The 22,814-nt window shown below is 42.9% G+C and overlaps 1 protein-coding gene and 1 non-coding gene across 22 annotated transcripts in view; both read right to left on the bottom strand.

The window, feature by feature from the left end:
- Nucleotides 1-22,814, bottom strand: part of Ppp6r2 (protein phosphatase 6 regulatory subunit 2) — a 66,944-nt gene that overhangs the window by 30,483 nt on the left and 13,647 nt on the right. For 4 of the 21 annotated variants that reach the window (XM_076911870.1, XM_076911872.1, XM_034516147.2 and 1 more), the window contains exons 2-3: nt 4,266-4,508; nt 817-1,003 (exon numbers count right to left, since the gene is read on the bottom strand). In XM_076911870.1, coding sequence (XP_076767985.1) covers nt 817-1,003; nt 4,266-4,508 — 430 coding nt within the window. Of the gene's footprint in view, nt 1-816; nt 1,026-4,265; nt 4,509-10,650; nt 10,734-13,158; nt 13,313-14,375; nt 14,504-22,346; nt 22,567-22,814 lie in introns of those variants that run through there. The other 17 variants (XM_076911873.1, XM_076911882.1, XM_076911884.1 and 14 more) reach the window with 13 other exon arrangements.
- On the bottom strand, nt 8,863-8,969 carry LOC117719454 (U6 spliceosomal RNA). The gene has a single exon (XR_004608178.1). It is a non-coding gene; the product is annotated as a U6 spliceosomal RNA (small nuclear RNA).

The raw sequence follows: 22,814 nt of genomic DNA, 5'->3' as shown, positions 1-22,814 counted from the left end.
ACACAGATACATACACAGACACACACACACACAACACTACCACTCTTCATCTCTACTGTTTCAAAACAAATGTGAGATGAGACAGTCCTCCGAAGTCCAAGGATTCAAAACATAGACAAAATATATGTTTGTTTGGTAAATGGATATTTGATGGGACCAAAAAAATCACAGCCAGCATTTCAGGAATATAACAATACCTATCAATATTAAAAAGAAAAAGTCCTTATAATTTAAACACATACTACAATATTACACAAGAAATCATCTGACATCTAAGCTGTGCTGAAATTATCCACTGGGGATGGGTAAGTGAGGTGGCGAGAGAGGCACTGATGGCAGCAGGAGGCATAGACTGCCACCCCCTCACCACGCACAGCCGCACTCACACAAGGTAAACAAGACAGGAAAAGGACAGTGCTACCGGAGAAATGCTCGTTTTTTTACCCACAAAAGCCCCATTCCAACGTTAACTTTTGCTTGCTTCACAGCAGTCACTGTTTCGGACATACAGATAAGCTACTCACAAAGACTCCAAAATGTGTATGTTCCAGATCCCTCCACAGTGAAGGCGTGATAGGACCTTGTGTTTATGCCTGATCTGAGGCTTGCAAAGCACCCAGGGAGGGCAAGAAGTGCTGCTCATTCCAGAGCTGGCTACCAGAGAGCTCTGTGGAAAGCCGCTCTACTTACGCTACGGTCACACGTCAGCCACCCACACTGCTCATCTGTGTTCTGTTAAGCTAACAAAGTGCTGTCCCAGAAGCTTCATAGTGTCAACGGTGCTTGTCCAATAAATTTGGCTTCACACATTATTACCTGTTCAGTTTTCCTTGCAATAAGATTGCCAATGGTTTTGCTGAAAAAACTGGCAAGCAGAGGGTTGAGTGGCGGCTCCTGGTCCAGGAAGTCATACAGAAGGTTCAGCAGACTCTCGTCCTCGCCTAGTCTGTCGCTGATCTGTGGCACATCACAAGTCAGAAGCTCACAGGCTGTGTTTGGATATCTAAAAGGGCACAGTCCAAGTACTGGATGTGAAATTAGACTTCTCCAACTCTCAGGAAGCTGTTTAAGTAAACTGATGCTTAGGAGGAGACACATGACAGGGCTGGAGAGGTATCTCAGTGGTTAAGAGTATGTACTGCTCTTCCTGAGGACCTAAGTTCAATTCCCAGTGTCCATGTTAGGTGGCTGAACCACCTAGCGCTCGAGGGGACCTAACATCTCCAGTTTCCTGGCATCCACAAACATGGCACACTCTCACATAGACACATGCATACACATAATCCAAAATAAACACATTTTTAAAAGGAAAAGGAAGCAGACCCATGTGAAAAGAGCAAATTACTGAACAGACCTCAGAACAGAGTGAACATGACACTTGAGACAACTTGAATCTCTAACTATTGGAACTTCAAAGTTTATAATCCTTCTTTTATGGGCTCCATATATCCTCTACTCTGATATTCTACATTTTTTTCTCACTCTACTTCCATTCTGTAAATAACTTTATTTAAAAAACAAACAAACAGAATTTCCTGTAGCCTGCTGTAAATTCATTATGTACCAAGGCCAACCCTGTAGCTGCCTCCTCCTGCCTTTACCTCCCAAGCTCTATGATTGCAGGTGTGTACTACCTACCAGACCAGACTTAAACAATCTGCCTTTGCTCCTGGATTCTCTGTGGGCCATGCTCATCTGCCTCCTTGTTGACTGTCAGTGAGGTCAAGTCCCAGTCCTCCTTGGAAAACTGCTCCTCTATCTACTTTCTGTGCCTTCAAATCATTAAGCACAGACCCACATGTTCTAAACTGAAGAAAAATGACTGCATTTATGAACAGCATTAGCTGTGAGCCACGGGCAAGGAATTCACTATTAAGAAATGCTAGTGCCGAGCGGTGGTGGCGCACGCCTTTAATCCCAGCACTTGGGAGGCAGAGACAGGAGGATTTCTGAGTTCGAGGCCAGCCTGGTCTACAGAGTGAGTTCCAGGACAGCCAGGGCTACACAGAGAAACCCTGTCTCGAAAAACCAAAAAAGAAAAAAAAAAAAAAAAAAAAAAAGAAAAGAAATGCTAGTTTGTGCAAATGTACTTTTCATTTGATAAAAATGGTGACAAAGTAACCCTTAGCACAGTATGTGTGATTCCAGGCTCTTTCTTGTTAACAGCTGGTACACACAGGATAGAAGACAATCAATGCCCCAGAAACAAACAGTTTTCCACTGGCTATGGGATGTGGGCACTCCTTCTCAGCCTGACAAGAAGGGAGCAGCCTTCAGAGCTATAAAGGGTCTGTTAGTCACAGAGACCCAGCAGGACTATAAGACAAGCAGGCCTTTGGACAGGACAACAGTATGGCCAGTGTTCAGGTCCCATAGGCTGTGTGGGAGGGACCTACAGAGTAAGTCAGTTCTGGGATTACTTCTTCCTGGCTAACCTCTCTATCCTTGTCTGTGAAGTGAGGCAGCCAGAGCTCCACCTCATGGGATTGCTGTAACCCTGCACAAGCGTTTAGTGTAGGGGATAACACATGGCCACTGAAGACAGGGAGACCAGAGAGAGCAGGAAGAGGGCCAGGTCAGCTACAGTGAAGGCCACAGTGACACTCCATAGGATCCAAACAAGACACAACACACTGGGGCAGCACGAGAACTCAAATTCTATGAGGTGATGAAGCAAAGTACAGACAGCATTGAGATATTTTCAGAGCCCAGGGAAGTCATCTTGTCTACACAGGGAATAGGATCTGTCTACATAGCCCTGGCTGTCTGGAACTTACTATGTAGATCAGGCTAGCATGGTCCTTTTCTGCTCCTATTCAAGTATGCTGAGTTAAAAAGGCAAGAAGAGCATCTAGTTGCAAAAACCATTGTAGCAGAGTGCCCTCCTAGTGTCTGGCATACAGGAGGCTCTGAAATGAGTCACCACACGACATACCAGGCATGGACGGGAAGGAAAGAGGAGGGAATCATACTGGAGTAGACCAAGCAGAACCTCAGATGCTCACGGAGCAGTGAAGGTAAAGGTTTAAGTTACACATCTCCAGAGGGCTACAGTCGTGCATGCAGGCAAAACACCATACACATATTTACATCAATGTGGACGTGCAGCCCTCAGCTGAATGATGAATCTGCTCTGTCCACCTGCTCACCATGTATCAGGTTCCCCGAGAGCCATGCGTTTCCTCATTGCCGTCTCTGCCTCAGCTTAGTACTCATGCATTAGTAATCTCTGACTCTGACTCTGCAAGGCTCCCTCCCAAGTCATTAGTGCTATCCTGAGAATCCCTGTCTTGGCCCCTTAACTATCCCCTCCTCTGTCACTTTGTTCTGATGTGTCACCTAAACTAGGAGACACATGAAGAAAGATGGCAGGTAGGCTGTGACTAGTTGATACTGAGACCATGACAGCCTCCTGCTATGGTTACCCTATCCATGAAGCCATGGCTCATCTGACAGCATGTCTCTGCTCTTCCTATCATGTGATAACCCTGTCAGAGACAGACTGACTACCATGGAGGAAGTACTGACAGCCCCCCACAGGCTGCCTCACCATCCAGCCCTTCTCCCAAAGGATAAGGATCAGCAAAGATTTGTTGTGAAGGGCCAGATTTTTGTGTACAGTGAGCTTCCTCATAGCACCTAGACCTGTCTGTTGTGCTAACTGTCCTTAACTGTCCCCAGAAACACTATGGACTGTGTGGCCTACTCAGGAAGCCAAGCCTAGGCCTGAAGGTGTGGACTGGCTCATCCTTCTTGCTGCCCTCCCACTTCAGACTGCACTTCCTCAAAGCTTCAACCATCCTGAGATGACACTGTTCCTTCCCTTCTGTCACCTTCCAACATCTTGCTCAAACTGGAAGCAAAACATTCCAGGAAAAATTTCTAAAGGTTTAGTATCACTAATGATAATGACATCCTCCTCTTAACTAAACACCCTAAAAGCAAACCTTTCCTGGGGCTCAGAAGTCAGACATCAAACCTCTAAGGTACCTGCCAACTCTAACAACGTGGCACAACTCTGCAGTACCCATTTATCACGGGGCCTTTCAGCAGTGTCACTCAACTGTTCCAACACATGATGACTTAATATAAACTCATTTACAACTCAGAATGAGAAAACACATATACAAGAGATTCAAAAACTCTTAAACCTCACAAACAACCAACAAACTGTACAAAGCCTCCTCATTTCTTGTGGGGTGATGCCCTGAGTCTAGCTGTCCTCAGACATTAAGCACAGCCTCCCTGACAGCCTCAGTACATACTTGAATCGGACCTTCTCTTCCATGTCCTGGGGTGGGTCCTGTGTGATGAGGTTCACCAGCTCCTCCATACACTGCTGCCTGCACAGGAAGTCCAGCAGCTTCTGGTTCTGAGCCTTACACTCTTGCAAGATGTCATCTTCATCCATTAACTCCTGCAGTGTCACATGTTCCTTGTCAAGGAGCTTGTCAACGTGGGACGTGGTGTTCAAGTCAAATTTCCAGAACATGATGGCGGTCCCAGAGCTGCAAGCAAGGACAAAAGCAGCTCACTCCTCGCACTCTCAGCCATGCTATACCAAAGCCCAAGAGCTCATCCCCAACATACACACAAGCAACCCTGGGGTCCCTTTCCTCTGTGACCCACAGACTCTGTGTTCCCCTTATCTGACCTACCTTTTCCCCCACCTACGGTGCTTAAGTCCTTAGAGGCTCTCATTTTGATCATGGCTCTGTGAGGCCCATACATCTGTCTCCCAAGTATCAGCACCAGGAATGTCTCTCCATCCTGAAAAGGTTAACTCAAACCAGAAACCCATCTTCCCAGTGTCTAATCCCTCCTGAGTGAGCACTGGACATGTATTCCTGGAATACTCTCAGAGCCTATATCTAGCAAGCCAAACAAAAGACAGCACGTTTTGCTTGGTCCTGCTGTTTTCTGCGGTCATCTGCCATCTAGCCCTCAGTGTACAGCCTCCCAGTCCTCCTTCCAGCTTGTGCTGTCACGCCCAGACAAGGCTCACTGTCAGTGCAGGCCACAGTCAGTTAGCTAACAGTTTTTACTGTTCTGATAAAAAAAAGAAAACATGAAGCTTCATCTTCAACAAAGCTAAAGCTTATCTTCAAGTGATAGATCTTTTAAATTATTCTTATTTTCATTTATTTATACATATGTGTACATGCATGCACACACTCACCCAGTAAAGTGTACATATGGAGGTCAGAGGACAGCCTGTGGGAGTCAGCTCTTACTTTCCATCATGTGGGTTCCACGACCTGAGTTTATCAGCCCTAACCCAGCAAGCCATCTCACTGGTCTAAATTATCAAATTTTTTAATGTCATAGGAAGGTATTTACAAAACTATAATAAAATCTGAGGGGCTTATCTTACTTAGTATTTTTACTTAAAAAAAAAAAAATCTAAAAGACTGTGGCTAAAGAGATGGCTCAGTAATTAAGAGTCCTAGCTATTGATCCAGCAGATCTGGGGGTCAGTTTCTAGTACCCAAACTATCATTCACAACAGTCTGTAACTCCAATCCCAGGGAATATAATGCCATTTTCTGACATGTATAGCCACTGTACATACATGGCATACAGACATGCATATAGGCAAAAAATAATTATATATAATAATTCTTTGAGACAGAATTTTACTGTGTGGCTCCAGCTAGCCTGGAACTCATTCTGTAGACCAGACTGACCTCAAACTCACAGAGGGACACCTAGCTTTTCCCCCAAATGCTGAGAATAAAGATGTGTGTTCACCAGACCTGGTGCTAAAATAAACCCTAAATGAAAAAAAAAAAAAACAAAAAACAAAAAACAACAACAACAAAAAAAACCTGAAAGGCTGGCTGCAGTTCTTCCATTTGTTTGTTTGTGAATCTGAGCTACCTGTGAAGCCCTGACACAGCGGCCTCTGACACCAACATATATTCAGTTGATCTTCAATAAATGTACAAAATCAAATAAATGGAGAAAAGTATGTATGTGTGTAGCCTTTTTCAACATATTATGCCAGAAGACAAAACATACATTAAAAAAACCTGAAGCTCAACCCTTATTTCACACCAGACCTCAAATTAGCATGATATACACCACAGGTTTAATCATAAAATCTACAACTTGAAATTTTAGAGGACAGTGTTTTGGAGGCTGGGAGTATAGCACAGTGGTAAAGCCAAATAAAAGGCCTTTAGGTTTGTTTCCCAGCATTACAGAGGCAGGAGGTAGAGAGAAAGGAAAGGCCACGGCAAGATGACTGAGTGACTAAAGGTGTCACCACACTGTAATCCCTGTACAGTAAAAAGAGAGGGCCATTCCAATAAACTGTCCTCTGATATCCGTATGCAAATCAAAACAAGTACTTGAAAGCACACACACACACACACACACACACACACTGAGAGAGAGAACATAAATAAATATAATATTCTCCAGACACAGTAGTTAATGTCTTTAATCCCAGCACTTGGGAGGCAAAGGCAGATGGATCTCTGTGAGTTCAAGGCCAGCCTGATCTACATAAGGAGTTCCAGATTAGCCAGACACCATGGTGAGACTACCTCAAATGAGTAACAAAAAATAATGTGACAAAGTGTTTAAAAATAAAAAATAAACCTTGGAAGTTCATAAGACATATTAAACATTATTTATAGCCAAGCAGTGGTGAAGCATGCCTTTGATTCAAGCACTCAGGAGTCAGAGACAGGTAAATCTCTGTGAGTTAGAGACCAGCCTGGTCTATAGAGGGAGTTCCAGGACATCTAAGACTGTTACACAGAGAAACTCCATCTCAAAAAACAAACAATCAAAACGGAAATTCTTCATTTTAAAAGGTATAAAGATGGCTAGAGAGATGGCTCAGTGGTTAAGAGCACTGACTGCTCTTCCAGAGGTCCTGAGTTCAATTCCCAGCAACCACATGGTGGTTCACAACCATCTGTAATGAGATCTGACACCCTTTTCTGGTGTGTCCGAAGAGAGTGACAGATGCTGAGGCAGGATGACCATGAATTTGAAGCCATCCTTGGCAACACAGTAAGATCCTATCTCAAAACGAAACGTCAGCCAGAAAGTGCATTACACTAGGGTCACTATCAGTCAACGGTGACTGCAGTGAGGCTCCACATAACCTACTACAGCTGCCATCAAAAAGCCGCCCAGGGGCTGACGAGATACTCAACAACTGACTCCTAGCCACTTCCAGGATAGAACACCAATGTGGCACAGCCACTCTGAAAAGACTCTGACAGTTCTTTATAAAGTTGGGCATACTCTTACCATGTGACTGAACAGTTCTACTCTCAGGGCCAACATAAGAAAAATTAAATCCTATGTTTATACAAAACTGAGTCACCTGAGTCACAGTTGTTACACACAGGGAACAGGTGAGTTACCTCCCCATATAACAGACCCTTTCTCCCTGCATAGAAAAGCATAGCACAGGGAGTGACAGGGCAAGAAGGCAAATAGCCCCATTTATATGGAAGTCAGAAAGTATAAAACAGACCAAAGGCAAGGAGAGCAGAGGCTGCTCAGGGCCAGGGATAAGGCACAGAATAGCACATTGTGACAGGAGGGAATCTGGGGGTAACATAAAGGCTAGGATTAGAGTCCGGTCATGAGTGTGGTCACTACCTGGCTCTTAGTTAGGGTTTCTACTGCTGTGATACAGCACCATGATAATACATAATTTTGGAAGGAAAGGGTCTTTTTCTGATTTCACTTCCAGGTTACAGTCCCTTAGAAGTGAGGGCAGGAACTGATGCAGGAGCCACAGAGAAACACTGCTTACTGGCTCACTCCATCCTGGTTCACTCAGCTTGTTTTCTTATGTGCTCAGGCACAGCCTCAGCTCTCTCTATGACAGTGACTGAATAATGACATTCAGGAAAAAAACTCTCCGATTTACAATTCTGAATGCTATTGGACTCTTTTCTCTCTCTCTCTCTCTCTCTCTCTCTCTCTCTCTCTCTCTCTGTCTCCAGCTTCTCTTTCTTTCTTTCTTTCTTTTTTTTTTTTTTGAGACAGGGTTTCTCTGTGTAGCCCTGGCTGTCCTGGAACTCACTCTGTAGACCAGGCTGGCCTCGAAATCTGAAATCTGTCTGCCTCTGCCTCCCAGGTGCTGGGATTAAAGGCGAACCACAAATTCTTAATCCAAAACATTACATAAATGGTCTTGAATCTCTGCTTCCCTCTGAAACCCCACAAACCAGGCCTCGTCACCGGCATGGATCACTCTCACCATTATCTTCTGAGTTCCTAGAGAACGACCCATGGAGCACTGAGTACTCAATGGCCTTCCCAGCCTGCCTTAGGGTTTCTATTGCTGTGATGAAACACCATGACCAAAAAGTGAGTTGGAGGGGAAAGGGTTTATTTGGCTTACACTTCCAGATCATAGTCCTCACTGGAGGAAGTCAGAACTGGAATTCAAGCAGGGTTGGAACCTAGAGGAGGGAGCTAGTGCAGAGGCCATGGGGGGATGCTGCTTACTGACCTGTTTCCCATAGCTTGCTCAGCTTGCTTTCTTATAGAACTGGACACCAGACTTAGTATGGTACCACCCACCATGTGCTGAGCCCTCCCCTATTGATCAATAGTTTAAGAAAATGAGATCCAGCTGGATCTCATAGAGACAGCTTCTCAACTGAAGTTCCTTCCTCTCTGACAACTCTAACTTGTTTCAAGTTGACACACAAAACCATCTAGTACACAACCCAAAGTTCAAATCTCTCAAAAACACACGGTCAGGACTGTCACTGCAATACTCCATGGCCTGGTACCAATCCGTCTTAGAGTTTCTACTGTTGTGACAAAACACCATGACCATAAGCAAATTAGAGTGGAAAGAGTTTATTTTCTTCTTCTTTTTTAAATATGGAACGCTTCATGAATTTGCGTGTCATCCTTGCACAGGGGCCATGCTAATCTTCTCTGTATTGTTCCAATTTTAGTATATGTGCTGCCGAAGCGAGCACGTTTATTTTTTATTATACTTCCATATCATAATCTATCATTAAAGGAAGTCAGGGCAAGAACTCAAGGCAGGAATTGAAGCTGAAGGCTTTGCTGGAACCCTCTTTAGTGGCGTGCTCCTCATGGCTTGCTCAACCTGTTTTCTTACAGCACCCAGGACTACCAGCCCACAGGGAGCTGAGCCCTCCCACATCAATCAAAAAAAAAAAAAAAAAAAAAAAAAATGCCCCACAGGTCAATCTGGTGAAAGCATTTTCTCAATTAAGGTTCCCTCTTCTCAAATGCCTCTAGCTTGTGTCAAGGTGACATAAAACTAACTATGGGCCTGAGCCTGGCAGGGGTGGCACACGCCTTTAATCCTGGCACTAGGGAGGCAGAGGCAGATGGATCTTTGAGTTCAAAGTCAGCCTGGTCTACAGAGAGACTAGCCTAATCCTCATGGCCAGTTCTAGCCCAAGGCTACATACAGAGAGCTTGTCTCAGAAAGAGAGGGGTTGGGGGAGAAACAAGACAACAAAATCCACATGACTTAAAAACAACAAAACAGGCCGGGCGGTGGGACGCATGCCTTTAAACCCAGCACTTGGGAGGCAGAGGCAGGCGGATTTCTGAGTTCGAGGCCAGCCTGGTCTACCGAGTGAGTTCCAGGACAGCCAAAGGCTATACAGAGAAACCCTGTCTCAAAAAACCAAAAAAAAAACACCCAAAAACAAAAAACAGCAAAACAGTAACAACTGGCCTATCATGTTCATCTCAAGTAATCTATATTTTATTTGGTTTTGGTCATTTAAAAAAAAAAAAAGATTGGTTTATACAGTATAGCCAAGGTTGGCCTCAAACTCAAAATTCTGCTTCAGCCTCCACAAAAGTCTAGTATTCCAGATGCATACTACCACACCCAATAACATATTTCTCTATCAACTAAAAATTCATTCCTTTGAACATAGCCATTCATGTGGCCAGAATTATGTTCATAGATATTTCTCTTCCTGTTGATATGGCAATGAAAGGGGGATATGTTATTGGGAAAAGAGAATAAATAAAAACCAGGTAAGTGGAATTATATCTATTACTAATCTCTTAGTATCCACAACAAAGGGAATACATAACTAAGAAAATAGCAATAAAAAGGCCAAAATGAAACATCTTCCATAATCTAGTCAACAAAAAATAGGAAAGAAGAAATGAAAAGAAAACTAGAGAATCAGTAAGTAGGAAACGTTAAATAAAATGACAGAAACCAGCACTACAATGACCACATACGGGATAAAGTTACCAATGTAAAAGTCTCTCAGACTGGATATAAAAATTCCAACAATGCTTACTATAAACAATATACTTTAGCTGGGTGTTGTGGCACACATTTTTGGTCCCACTTTCGGAGGCAGAGGAAAGCAGATCTCTGAGTTAAAGCAGCCTGGACCTCAGAGTGAGTTCCACAACAGCAGGGATACACAGAGACCTTGTCTCAAACAAACAAACAAAAGATATATATTTTAATAACTGAAAGAGGCAAAAATATGACAATTGCAACACACAGTGGGCAGATATAAACCAAAAGCTGAGATTCAATGTTACTATTTGATAAAGTAACTTTAAGGCAAAAAAGGAAAACAAAACAGTAAGAGGCACTGTCATACACAGGTAAGAAAGGAAAGATCCAGGTGTGGTAAACATACAAACCTTAAGGGATTCTGCAACCTCTATAGCGCAGCAGTAAACAGAAATCCATACAAATAAAACTGCCTTGGCCCTGGACATTGATCCTAGGAAAACAAAGACTTAAATTCACACATAATAAATATTGATAGCAGCTTAATTTGTAACAGTCAAAAGCTAGGATAACATCAGAGCACACCTTTAACCTCAGTCTCAGGAGACAGAGCCAAGCAGATCTCTGTGAGTTTGACGATAGTCTGTCTAGTCTACACAGTGAGTTCTAGGACAGCTAGCACTACATAGTGAGACCCTGTATCAAACAAAACAAAACCATAAAAACAACAACAAAGCTAGAATCACATAATAAAATTAATTTCTTTGTATGCTAACCAAAAAGGGGGTGGGGAAGGCTGGGATCTAGTTGGACAGCCTTCAAAGTGCAAGCTATAACACAACTTGTAGAACCAACACAGTAAGAAAATGAGTACTAAAAAGGCCTATGTTCACTTTGGTAATACATATACTAAAACCAGACAAACATGGCCCCATGCAAGAAAGACATAAAAATTTATGAGTCTTTCCTTATTTTCTTGCCTAATATGCATAGGCTAATAGAAAGTTAACAAGAAAATAACTTTAAATGATGGCTAGCCTTGTTTAATTTCATATGAAAATTTTATGTACAACTCCAAGCACCACTGTAAGAACATATGTGTTAAGTTCATGTAAGTGGAATAAATGTTTTAGGATTGGAAAAAATTTGTTTTTGAGATAAGGTGTCCTGTTGGCCAGAATAACCTCACACTTGCTATGTAGCCGAGAATCCCCTTGACCTCCTCCTAGTCTTCTGCCTCTGCCCCCTGCTGCTGAATAGGGCTCAAATCCAGGGCTTTTATTCACATTAGGCAAGCGCTCTGCCAACTGAGTTACATTCCTGGCTCCACAAAAGAAATACTGGAGAGGGAAAAAAACTGATAAGTGTCTAGAAAATTATTACTGGGGAAAGTAAATCATTCCCAAAAGGTTGCATCCTATGATCCCATTAACAACTTGGTGGGTTTTGTTTTGCTTGTTTCATTTGTTTGAGATGTGGTCTCACTATGGTGCTCAGACTGATCGTAAAACTCTGGGGCTCAGACAGTTCTCCCACTTCAGCCTCTTGAAAGTTTACCACCATGCCTAGCTCCAGTATAACATTTATAAATAATACAGTTTTAGAAATGGCGTGGTGGTACATAACTTAATCACAGCATTTGGAAAGCAGAGGCAGGTAGCTCTCTGAGTTCAAGGTCAGCCTGGTCTATACAGCAAGCAAGTTCCAGGACAGCCAGAGCTACTTAGAGAGAACCTATCTCAAAAGAACAAACAACAAGAACAAAATTCTAGAAACAGAAGCTGAAGAGATGGCTCAGTGGTTAAGACAGCACTAGTTGTTCCTGCAGAGGACCTGGGTTTGAGCTCCTGCACCTACATGGTGGCTCTGAGAGATCTTATGTCCTTGTCCTCTTCTGACATCTGAAAGCACCAGGAATACACATGGTACAGACAAAACACTCATACACAGAAAATAAAACTTTTTTAAAAATTAGAAATGGGAGGACAGTGTGGTGACTAATACTGTTAACTAACAGGATCTAGAATCTCCTAGGAGACAAGGCCCTGGCATACTGTGAGAGAGTGTCTTTAGGTTAACTCAAGTGGGAAGACACACCCAAAGACCAGGCAGCTACTCCCTGGGCTTGGGTTCCAGACCTCACAAGGAGGAGGAAAGCAGCTCTCTCTGCACAGGGATTTGTGCACTGCTTCCCTCCTCCTCAGCAGCTGTGAACACAACACTGCCCAGTGTGTACCCACTGCCCAGTGGGTACAGCATGCTTCTTAAGTCTATGGACCTAAGTCTTACAAGTTTTTAAAAAGTTTAAAATTTATAATGCTTTGAATAATGATGTGCCTCCATCTTCCCTATTTTTACAGTGAAATTCCCACTATCCACTGGCGTGCGTTTTATTGTCATCTCTATTTTTGCTTAATCTCAACTTCTATCTCCCATCTCTCAGTTCAACCTGTAAATAATTTTTCAGATACATATTACAATTCACTAATTCTGTCTTAAATATGTTTAATCTGTTTAAATTCACAAGTGCCTTTAGCTGATGGGCCATCTTGCAGGCCCAATTATTGAATATTTCTTTTTCAAAGTTTATTGTTTTGTTTTGTTTCAATAGAAGTATTGTCTAAGTGGTACAAGCTGGTCTTAACTTACGGTGATCATCTTACTGCAGGATTTTCAAATCCTGGGATTACAGGTGTCAAACACCATACCTGGTCTCTACACCCTGTCTTCCATAGAGATGCTTAACTATCCATAGGTGACTGGCTGGTTACCACTGACAGCAGCCTTGTCCATAAACCAGCTTTGGACTTAGTATATCAACACAGCAGAATGATCTTCCCATTCTGACTACTGTCCTTGAGATCCCTTCCAGACTGTAAAGAACAACAGGATACACCCAATACCTTCTACGTGCTTACCCAGCAGTGAAGGAAGGAGAGGAGCCTCAAGTTCTGCTTCTTATTTCCCAGGGTGACAGAATCGGAAGACAGAGGGTAAGATTCAAACACAGGTGTTGCCCATGTGATCCTATAGTTCCATGAAAGAGTCCAATAGAATGCTCTGTGGTAGAGCCTGTTGCCAAGAGAGAATTAGAATCTAAACTGCAACTGATCATCCATCCAGCCACAAATCAGCTCTTACATTTTGTATTTTAACTTTTTAAAATTTATCAATTACAAATATGATGATGGCCCATACAGAGGCAGGTACTGTGAGCTCAAGGCCAGTGTGGTCTATATAGTGAGTTCCAGGAAGCCGGGGCTACATAGAAAGACTTTGCCTCAATTTAAAAAATAAACAAATAAGCTTTATTTATCATTATTGTGCGTCAGTACAGGCGCATATAGGCCACTGCACATATCTAGAGATCAAAAAACAACTTTTCAGGTCAATTCTGTCCCTCCAGCCTGGGTTCCAGGGATCAAACTGATGTCATCGGGCTCCCGGAATAAGTACTATTACCCATCAAGCCATACTGCCAGCCCTTTTTCCTTTTAATTCATATTGGTTGGGATAAAACATGCTTCTTAAATCTGTGGACTTGTGTCTTTGTTTTTGAAAAGTGGAGCTTTTTTATCACAGCGACAGAAAGGAAACAATGCCCGGAGCATGCTTTCTTCTGCAGAGAACTACTGCTTCCTTCAGTACAGGGTGAGAGAGAGAGAGAGCTGTCATAATGCTCGGTGTCCTCTTCCTGTCACTCGACCTTTGAGTGTTATCATCTTAATGTCTAGTACATCAAAGTGCAGGCAAGAAGCGGCACTGACCACAAGCTGTGATGCTCGGCTGGAAGCCCGGCACTCAGGAGAAGAATCCTAAGTTTAACAACAGTTTTGGCAGCCACGTGGTGGTGGTGTAGACCTTTAGTCCCAGCACTTGGGAGGCAAGAGGCAGGTATATCTCGGTGTATCAGGTATATCTCAGTGTATCAGGCAGGTATATCAAGGCCTGTCTGGTCTAAAGAGCAAGTTCCACAACAGGGAACACAGTGAAACCCTGTCTTAAAACCAAAACAACCAACCAGTTTTTGGCTACATAGTGAGATCCTGTCATCTGATCTTCAAATGCCCATCTATAAAGTACATTTGAGTAACCTGTACAATAAACTATAATTTAATTGAAAAGATCACCTTACCTTCTATGGCAATACCTTGTTTAAATCTTGTATTCAGGCAAAATAAAAAGCATTTGGGTTTTTTCTTTTGTATATATGCAACTTTTAAAAAGGTGTTTTTATTCAGGGAAGAGTTTTGCCTGGTTTACCTGGAAATAAAAGAAAAAGTATTTAATTTTTTTTTGTTTGTTTGTTTTTTGTTTTTTTGTTTTTTTTTGAGACAGGGTTTCTCTGTGTAGCCTTGGCTGTCCTGGAACTCACTCTGTAGAGCAGGCTGGCTTCAAACTCAGAAATCCGCCTGCCTCTGCCTCCCAAGTGCTGGGACTAAGGGAGTGCACCACTGCCCGGCTTTAATTTTCGTTTATAGAGTTAATTTTACATCTTCGTTTCTTTTCCTGATTCTGTGATAAAATGCAACTTAAGGGCTGGTTTAGCTCTCAGTTCCAGGTCCTTCATGGCACAGAGGAACTTGAAGCAATTAGTCAAAAAATACCTGTACTCAGCCCACTGTCTCCTCTCTCTCAGACAGTCTAAGGTCTGCCCACAGAATAGCGCCGCCACAGTGGGCAGGCCTTCCCACCTCAGTCACTGCATTCAGGATAGTCAGGCTCCTGCAGACACGGCCATTTCCCAAGTGATTCTAGATCCTGTCAAGTAGTTAACAACTACTGTTATCACCCTAACAAAAATGTCAGACAAAAAAAAAAAAAAAAAAGAAAGAAAGAAAACAAAAGAAATCAAGAACCATTATTGTGATTATCATCTTGATGGGACTGAGAAGCACCTAAGAGAGCTATAAAGCACCTCTGGATATGTCTGAGGGCACCCAAGAGATGATTGATTATGGTAGGAAGATCTGCCTTGAATGTATAGTTGATACCATCTAATAGGCTGAGGACCTGAAAAAGAATAGTACAGAAAAAAGGAGAGGCTAGCTGACAGCTATATATTTCTTTGTCTTTTTCTTTCCTTCCCTCCTTCCCCTCATTCTCTTACATCCTTCCTAGCTCCCATGATGTAAGCTGTTCTGTTCTGCCATGGTCTCCCCACTATGAAAGAATAACACCACTCAATCTATGAAACAAAATAAATCTTTCTCCTTTTAAGTTGTTTATATGGATATTTTGTCACAGAAATGTAAAACCAACATTAAAAATTTGACAGCAGCGGGGGCTGGAACTATGGTTCTCCTGTTTAAGTACTGCATTCTCTTCCACAGGATCTGGGTTTAATGCCCACAAACATAACTCCAATTCTAGGGAATTTGATGACCTCTTCTGGCCTCCAGAGTCATCTACCATGCACACATACAGATATACACATACACGTAGATTTGGGCGGGGGGAGTAGGCACTGTCATGACTAACTTAACAATACGGTTCTTTGTATTGTTTTTTTGTTTGTTTGTTTGTTTGTTTGGTTGGTTGTTTTTTTTTTTTAAGACAGTTTAAGTAGTCCTGGTAGGCCTGGAACTGACTATGTAGACCAAGCTGACCTTAAATGAATTCCTGCTTCTGCCTCCCTAGTGTTGAATTAAAGGCATGCCCCAACAGATCCAGACTCACAGTGTAGGGTTTTATAGTTATTTTGTTATGGTTTTGAGACAGGTTCTCACAATGAGGCCCCTGGCTGGCCTGACACTCACTAAGTAGACCAGGCTGGCCTTAAACTCATACAGTTCTGCCTGCCTTTGTCTCCTGAGAGCTGGGATTAAAGACCACTACACCTGTGGTTTTTTTTATATATATATATATATATATATATATATATATATATATATATATATATATGTGTGTGTGTGTGTGTGTGTGTATACACACACACTGTAGCTGTCTTCAGACACACCAGAAGAGTACATCAGATCCCATTACAGATGGTTGTGAGCCACCATGTGGTTGCTGGGAATTGAACTCAGGGCCTTCAGAAGAGCAATCAGTGCTCCTAACTGCTGAGCCATCTATCCAGCCCTTCCCCCCCACCCCCTTTGCTGTGGGGTGTGTAGAACAGGCTGGCCTCAAATTCAGAGATCTGCCTACCTCTGCCTTTGCCTCTGCCTCCCAAGTGCTGGGATTAAAAGTGTCTGCCACCATGCCCAGCCACAATGAGGTTCTTAAGCCTCTAGATTTGATTTGATTGTTGGTAATCTGGTTTGATTGTTGATGCATTTGGAATAGCTTGGAGAAACACAGTAGAAAGAATTTAGGATGCTGTAAGTTGAGATTGCTAGATAATTCTGCTGGTATCTCAGAAGGTCAGAATTCTGGCAAGAGAAAGAGCAGTTTCATACAGGAACAGTATCTATTTTAGAAACTGGGTTAGAAGCCACTTGTATTACATTGTGGGAAAAAATTTGTCTATATTCTGTCAGTGCCCTGAGACTGCATGGAGGCTGAGGTTTTTATTTGTTTGTTTGTCTGTTTGTTTAAATATGTGTGGGTGTTTTACCTGGATGTGCGTCCGGGAATTGGATGCCCGGGAACTGGAGTTGTAAACAGCTGTGAGCTGCCATGTGGGTGCTATGAGTTGAATCTGGGTCCTCTGGATGAGGAGCCAGAATTCCTAACAACTGAGCTCCTTCTAGTTCCTGGTACAGGCCCAGGGTCTCCCTAGCCCTTCATTCCTGTTTCTCCAGACCTCTTCATTATACCACACAGCCTCTCTCCAGAGGCCCCACATTACCCACCTCCTGAGGACGCTGCCTCTGGGTTCAGATCCAGCTTACCGCTTTCCCTCAACCCTCTCAGCTTTCCCTTCCAACCATCTCCATTTTGTGTCAGCCACCAATCTCAGAAACTCTTTTTACCATGGGTCCCAGTGACAATGCTAGGCTGGGACACTGGAAGGCAATTTTCACTGTCCTTCCTGTCCCCGCTGCTCATCTTTCTGGGTTTTATTCTTAGTCTTGTAGCAGCCTACCTGAAAAAGCTCCCCGCTCCTACCCTGTCTCTACTCCCCCAGACTGTCTCTTGGTGCAGATCCCAGCCTCCCTAGCTACTCCCTGTGGACTTATTGTTTCATTCTGCTTTGAGTATTTTTTTGTCTTATTGTTCTTTTGCTTGTTTATTTTTTATTTTTGTTTTGTAGGAAGAGTTGTATTTCTTGATTTTTTTGTTTTTGTTTCTTGTTTGTTTGTTTGAAAAGAGAGAAAAAAAGAACATAAAGTTGGGTGAATAGGATCAGGAAGGAACCTGAAGACAGCAAAACCATGATCTTTAAAAAAGTGATTAATTAAATAATTAATAAAGTAAAAAGTAAATTTCACAACATCCTAGCATTCAAGCTGAAGCACGGATGTTGGTAGCTGCTTTTAGAGAAGTCTACGGCGTGAATATGAGCAAACACAAGGTAGAAGAAAGGCCTGAACGTTTTCAGTTTGCTCAGCAAAGCACCAGGCTGCTGAAAAGACCAAGGTACTTAAAAAGAAGCCAAGTATTTTGCATCAGGACAGTAGGAACTGGCTGCTCTCACGTCAGTTGAGGCAGAAAGGTTTTGCCTCTTTAGAAAGACAGCTCTGGTGCATCCTACTCATGCAGTCACTTAGGAAGGCGTTTCCGAATATTCAGTCATCTAAGCACGCAGAAGACACTGCACCCATGGTCCCAGGGGCACCAGCTACTGACCACGCTGGTGGTAGACTGGCCACTGTCCATAGCATGCTCAGGGCAGGTAGTCTGAGTGCTATAAAAAAGCAGGCCGAGTAAGCCAGGAAGCAGCACCACGCCATCACCAGCAGCTCCTGCCTCCAGGTCCTTGCCCTGTGTTCAGTGATAAACTATAATGCTGATGTGTAAGCAAAATGAAACCTTTCCTCCCCATATTGCATTTGGTCATAGTGTTCCATCACAGCAATAGAAACTCTAAGGCATAGAATCATGGAGGCTTCCATTCTGGTTTCAAAGAAAAGTCTGGAAGGCCGGGCAGTGGTGGCACACGCCTTTAATCCCAGCACTTGGGAGGCAGAGGCAGGCGGATTTCTGAGTTCGAGCCCAGCCTGGACTACAGAGTGAGTTCCAGGACAGCCAGGGCTACACAGAGAAACCCTGTCTCGAAAAAACAAACACACACACACACACACACACACACACACACACACACACAAAAGAAAGAAAGAAAGAAAGAAAGAAAGAAAGAAAGAAAGAAAGAAAGAGAAAAGAAAAAGAACGAAAAAAGAAAAGAAAAGTCTGGAAGGCCAGGCAATGTGTGGTAGGATCTGGATCCCCAAAGAAAGTTCCCAGAAAGAGTGATGCTTAACGCTGTAAAACTAAGGTAAGATTCAATAGAGACTCCAGGAGCCAGATGTGGTGACTCATATCTGTATTTCCAGTACTGGCAAGACTGAGGCAGGAGGATTACAGTGAGTTTGAGGCCATCATGGGTTACACAGTAAGTAAGTAAGTAAGTAAGTAAATAAATAAATAAATAAATAAAGCTAGAGAAATGGCTCAACAGTTAAGAACACATACTACACTTATAGAAGACAAGAGTTCAATTCCCACATCTGGCAGCTCACAACCACCTATGTCTCCAGGGCTATCTGATGCCTCTGGCCTTTATGAGGACCTGCTCTCACATACATATACCTCCTTCCTATGTACATAATTACAAATAAAATAAAGAAATACCTCCAGAAGTCAGAGTTGTCACAAACATGGAATGTGTGCTGGGGAAAATTAAAGGAAGTGAACAGACCAGCCCATGAGAAAAGGCCATGTGGTAGTTTGAATGAGAATAGACGCCACAAATTCATATACTTGCATGTTTAGACATCAGTTGGTAAACTACTTGGGAACATTAAGAGGTAGCCTCATTGGAGTAGGCCTTTTACTGGAGGTGGACTTTGAGGTTTCTTTTCTTTCTTTTCCTTCTTTCTTACTGTGAGTGCTCTGCTGCATGTACACCTGTTTGCCAGAAGAGGACATCAGATGCCCTTATAGATGGTTGCTGGGACTTGAACTCAAGACCTCTGAAAGAGCAACCAGTGTTCTTAGCCACTAAGCCATCTCTCCAGCCCCCTTATTTTATTTTTATTTTAATTACGTGTGTGAGTGTGTGTGTGTGTGAGAGAGAGAGAGAGAGAGAGAGAGAGAGAGAGAGAGAGAGAGAGAGAGAGAGATGTGAATGGAGGTGCCCACAGAGACATGTCCCTTGTGTCCCTTGGAGATACACATATAGGTGGTTATGAGCTGCCACCCACCAAGGATACTCAGAACTCAATTCAGGTCTTCTACAAGAGCAGTATATGCTTTTAATTTCTGAGACATCTCTCCAGCCCCATAACATTTTTCTAAAAAAGAATTTGAATGAGGGAGCTAAAGAAAGTTCATCAGTTAAGAGCACTAGCCGTTGGGGCTAGAGAAGTGACTCTGCAGTTAAAACCATTAGCTGTTCTTCCAGGGAACCCAGGACCAATTTCCAGCACCCACAAGATAACTCACAACCATCTTTAACTCCAATCCCAGCACTTGGGAAGTAAAGGCAGGCAGATCTCTGATTAGAAGCCAACCTGATCTACATGAGTTCCAGGACAGCCAGGGCTACACAAAGAGACCCTGTCTCAAGACAACAAAAACAAAACAAAGTAAAACAAAAAATTTGTTTTTAAAGAATTTCAGTGAGGGGTTGGAGAATGGCCCATCACTGGCAGCTCTTCCAGGGGACCTAGGTTCAATTCCTAGCACCCACATGACATCTGTAATTCCAGTGCCAGGACTCTAGTACTGTCACACAGACATACTTGCACATAAAATAAAAATAAATAAATTTTTAAAACTTTGAATAAACTAGATTCTGTGGAACAAAACTAGGGAAATGGGAAGACGACATTTCCAATTTTAAAATTCTAACTTTAAAAAAGAATAAAATTTTAAATTAGAAGCCTTGTGGGTTTTTTGTTTGTTTGTTTAAGACCTACCAGTCAGCCAGGTGGTGGTGGTACACGCCTTTAATCCCAGCACTTGGGAGGCAGAGGCAGAGGCAGGTGGATTTCTGAGTTCAAGGCCAGCCTGGTCTACAGAGTGAGTTCCAGGACAGCCAGGGCTATACAGAGAAACCCTGTCTCAAAAAACAAAACAAAACAAAACAAAACAAAACAAAAAAAAACAAAAACAAAAAAGAGAATATATTAAATTAGAAGTGTGTGTACATGCTTATGTATGTGAGTGTGTCGGGGAGAGTTTGAGAGAGAGAAAGAGAGAGAGAGAGAGAGAGAGAGAGAGAGAGAGAGAGAGAGAGAGAGAGAAACGGGGATCCTGGCTTCAGTCAAAAGTGAACATCCCAAAATTCTAGACCTCTGTAATAAAAATCTTTCTCACTGTGGCATTAAAAAAGTGCCAGCCACCCAGCTGTTGATCCTTCTGACACTTCCTGAAGCAAGGACTACAACACAGAGACCTTTTAGCACAGGGCAGTCTAGGAACTTAGGGAACAGTTCTGAGGGATGGCTTAACATGAAAAGCCTTTCCCCTGGGTCAGGCTAAGAGAGACTAAGCTGTCTTATGGTCCAAATTCCTCTGTTTACAAACAACTGACCAGTACGTACAAAAAAAAAAAAAAAAAAAAAAAAAAAAAAAAAAAAAAAAACAACCCTAGCAATACAACTTCTCTTCTCTCTGATGTTAAAAGCCCAAAGTCTCAGGCATCTGTATCTCCTATAGATATCTCCTGCCTACCCAACTGTGCTGTACAAAATAAACATGCTGGACTTCCCCATATTGGTAGTTGATATAACTCCAATGAAGTATACACAGAGCCCACCTGGCTCCAGTATCTGTCCTTTCTGCATTCCCTCACTGTCCTACACGGGGTTCTAGAACAGTCACTCTGGAAGAGCAAGAGCAAGGTATAAGCAGAAAGAAGGAAGGCGGATGGAAAAGACAGGCAGGATGAGCTGCTGGGCAAGACAGATGCTCACCTAGAGAAACACCATGTGGATGACAATCAACAGGGATATAAAGGGCTGCTGCTGCTGCTGCTGCTGCTGTTGGTTTTTTTTTTTGAGGAAGGGTTTCAAGACCAGGTTTCTTCTTGTCTCTTTGGCTATCCTGGAGCTCACACTGTAGAGCAGGCTAGGCTGGAACTCACAGAAATCTACCTGCCTCTGCCTCCTTAGTGATGGGATTAAAAGCATACACCACCGCCGGCCAGCTGATATATTTTTTAAATCTCCTAAGTTTTTGTTTATTTTTGGTTTAGGAACAAACTACTTACTGTGTAGCCCTGGCTAGCCTGAAACTCATGGAGAGCTGCCTGCCTCTGCTTCCAGAGCACCAGGATTAAAGGCAGGCAGTACCATGCCCAGCATAATCTCCAAATCTTCTATTTGTTGATGTTTGTTTTTTTTGAAACAGAGTCTGGTACTATACCCTAGACTGGCCAAGAACTTACAATGTAACCCAGACTAGATCTAAACTATCAGAATTTTTCTATTTGAGCCTGCTGAGATTGCAGGTATGAGCCACTACTACCACATCTGGATCAAAATCTTCAGATGTTAATAACTACTTCAACTCTTAACCCTGTCCAGGCCAATACTATGCAGGAGCTATGGAGCCAATATGGATAGCTGTTCTGCCAGTATGTTTTCCTACCTACCGTTTGATCTCAGCCCACTAGACTTTAAGTCCTCCACTGACTGGTATCTTAGCTCAACTTGTTATATGCAAAACACATAGGTTGGGGCATTAAAAGAGTATTTATTTCTCATATTTTAGGAGTCTAAGAGAAGTCAAAATCAAGGAGCTGGTAAGTTCTAGCCCTAATACAGATGGCTGCCATCTTAGCTAATTCAAATTTGAGAGCCCCATCTATCCTCTTGTCTTCATCTAGCTTAATCATGTCTTAAAGATCCACCTCCAAATCTGATTAGGTTGAGGGTTAGGGCTTGAATGTATAATGGGGGAGCAAGTAATCCATAACCCTGCCTACTTGTGTGCTCCCATCCCATCCAAGTTAGGAAGTTTAAGGACAACATGAAGACAGAGGTACAACACCTGCCTTGTGCTCCACAGTGAGGACTAAGCACCCAGCAGCTGGCTCCTGTGCTGTTCTAGGCTTAGTTTGCTTGTGGTTCCATGCTCCTGGGTCTTCTAACTCTCAAGAGAGTAGTCTATGTGCCAGCCAAATCTCAGAAAGGTAACTTCAATGCAAAGTCCCCAAAACATCAAGGGCTCTGCCAGGCTCTCAGTGTCTCTTGGTTTTCACAGGAGCATCGTATCTGTTAGATATGATGAAGACATGGTAAAAAGCAAAACCTTTGCTGTTAACTGTGGCAGTACTTCCAGTTAAGGACAGAGCTACCCAACATTGTGAACACACTCTCACGACTGGTGTTGAGGGACTTGGCTCATCATGAAACCAAACAATGACCCCAACCAGACACAGAACTGGCAGCGAACAGGTCAGACCACAGCAGAATACCCCTGTCTACAAACACACAGTTTCTGTCACTGATCAAGTTTGTAA

Source organism: Arvicanthis niloticus, chromosome 13 (assembly GCF_011762505.2).
Source record: "Arvicanthis niloticus isolate mArvNil1 chromosome 13, mArvNil1.pat.X, whole genome shotgun sequence".
Taxonomy (NCBI): domain Eukaryota; kingdom Metazoa; phylum Chordata; class Mammalia; order Rodentia; family Muridae; genus Arvicanthis; species Arvicanthis niloticus.
The sequence above is the reverse complement of the archived record's forward strand: the minus strand, read 5'-3'. Positions and strand labels throughout refer to the sequence as shown.